Consider the following 2,100-nt stretch of genomic DNA (forward strand, 5'->3'; position numbering starts at 1 on the left):
TTTGCCGGTCATACAGCTAGAATTTTCTTAAATTTCTAAAGCTCAAGCTCACATTTTTACTTGGGAATTCATAGCATGAATTAAATTGAATTGAAAATAGAAGGTGCTACAGAAAAACGAATCAGAAAACGTTTTACCACCCGGCACTGTCGGATCACCTAGTGATGTGAGCAATGAAATCTTCAAGGTCCCTACGCGATGCCCCGCCTACTGCAGCCGACGAACGGACGGCCTCGCCTAGCGCCATTGCACGCTGCTGGATCTGGTGCCCTTCATCAGAGACCATTATCTTCTCAATCACCTCCCGTATGGTCGCCCTGGGTACCACCTCCCTTTGCTTTGCCATCGGTCTCACTAGGATGCCTGCCTTGAGGTGCTTGCACACCAGCTCAGCGTTCAACGGCTGATCGGAGTGCATGGGCCACGCCAGGATGGGCTTCCCGTGGCTCATGCTCTCGATGGTAGAGTTCCAGCCGCAGTGGCTCAAGAACGCCGCCGTGGCGCCATGTGCCAGGATCTCTAGCTGCGGCGCCCACCCGGTGATCACCACTCCCCTGCCCCCGGTCTGCTCGGTGAACTCGGAGAGGAGCTTCGCGTGCCGGTTCTCGCCGCGGTCCGTGAATATGTTGCCGCGATCAGCGTCGCGCAGCACCCAGACGAACCGTTGCTTGCTATCGAGCAGCGCCGCGGCAAGCTCTGTGACTTGCTCGCCTCGCAGCGACGTCGTCGAGCCGAACGACACGTAGAGCACAGTCGCCGGCGGTTGCTTGTCCAGCCAGTCTAGGCAGTCGTGGCGCTTGTTGCTTCTCTGGTCGGATGAACCCGCGTCGAGCACCGGGTTCAAGGGGCCGACGTTGAAGAGCTTCTTGCCGGCAGCGGAAACGGCCAGCTCCTCCGCGAAGAGATCGATGAACTCGCCCTCGAGCGCCCGGCAGGTGTTGGTGAGGACGCCGGCGCTGGAAGGTATCGTCTGCCCCGATCTCGCCCGTTTGCTCGCGTACTCGATGAACTCCTCCGTCATGTAGGTGCAGATGGGGACGCAGTCGACGCCGCGCTCACGCATGAGGCGGCTTCCGGCGTCCGTCCGCCCGAGTAGGGTCGACAGCGAGGTGCAGACGAGTCCGAACCCCTCGCCGTTGGGCAGCCGCGCGGCCGCTTCGGCGGCGAACGCGTTGGCGATGTCGTAGAGCACGACCACGCGGCGGTGGGACGCGGAGAGCGCGCCGAGGAGCGCCTCGAGCGGCGCGGGCGCGCCGGCCGTGAAGGCCTCCCACAGCGGCATGAGGTGGGACGGGAAGCCGGCGGCGTCGGCGGGTGGCGGCGAGGCGTACGCGGCGATGGGGAGGTCGTAGAACCGGACGGCGCGGAGGGCGTCGTCGGCGCCCCAGCCGTGCACGCGCGCGCGGGCCTGGCGGGCGTGCTCCGCGGGCGCCGCGTAATGGACGGGCAGGCCGCGCGACGCGAGCTGCAGCGACAGGTGCAGCAGCGCGTTCAGGTGGCCCTGCGCCGGGAACGGCACCGCCACGACCGCGATGGAGGACTCCATGTCCGTGGGGGTGTTCCGTCGGCTGGCGTCGTGCGCCGCCCGGGGGGGGACTCGCTCCTGCGGTACACTTCACGGCCGTGTTGGTTCGTGTTGTTGATTGCCGCCCATCAGGGCTGTCCGAATTGGTATTTGTGACGTGGCCGGATGGCCCGCGGGCCGCGGCTCAAGTTTCGACCATTCGGCCGGGAGTGTTCCGCTCCCGGCCGGCTCCATGCCGTCGTGCCACTACTCGGCAGCCGCGTCCACGTGGCCTTACCTTCTTCGGCCGTCCCTGGTTTGCTGCTGTGCGTCATGCATGACGCCCGCGCCGCTGCCGCTTGCCGGGCCGGCTGCGGCTGGTTGGGTACCGGGCTCGCTGCTGACGTCGTCGTGAGTGATTGAGTCGGGCATGTGCCACCAGCCAGTTTGTACCGGGCCGATATGGGCCGGTGATTACCGAAATTCGGACCGGGTAATCTTTCAGAACTGCTGTTGGAATGAAGGTGGGAAAAAAAACAGCTCGGTCGCTCGAATTGTCGGTTCGGTTATCGTTCAGGCCTGGAAAATTACTGAAA

General features: G+C 63.9%; 1 protein-coding gene across 1 annotated transcript; it reads right to left on the reverse strand.

Annotated features, from left to right (window-relative positions):
* On the reverse strand, nt 1-1,599 carry LOC101758033 (putative cis-zeatin O-glucosyltransferase). Its single transcript, XM_004975921.4, has one exon. It carries the CDS (start codon nt 1,544-1,546, stop codon nt 155-157), a length of 1,392 nt encoding a protein of 463 aa, XP_004975978.1. The 5' UTR covers nt 1,547-1,599; the 3' UTR covers nt 1-154.
* Nucleotides 1,600-2,100: the final 501 nt, after the last annotated feature.

The sequence above is a fragment of the Setaria italica genome, chromosome VII, assembly GCF_000263155.2.
Source record: "Setaria italica strain Yugu1 chromosome VII, Setaria_italica_v2.0, whole genome shotgun sequence".
NCBI classification, from domain to species: Eukaryota; Viridiplantae; Streptophyta; class Magnoliopsida; order Poales; family Poaceae; genus Setaria; species Setaria italica.

Excerpts from the sequence above, each read along its gene's own strand:
- LOC101758033 (XM_004975921.4), bottom strand. The coding sequence starts at position 1,546 with ATGGAGTCCTCCATCGCGGTCGTGGCGGTGCCGTTCCCGGCGCAGGGC.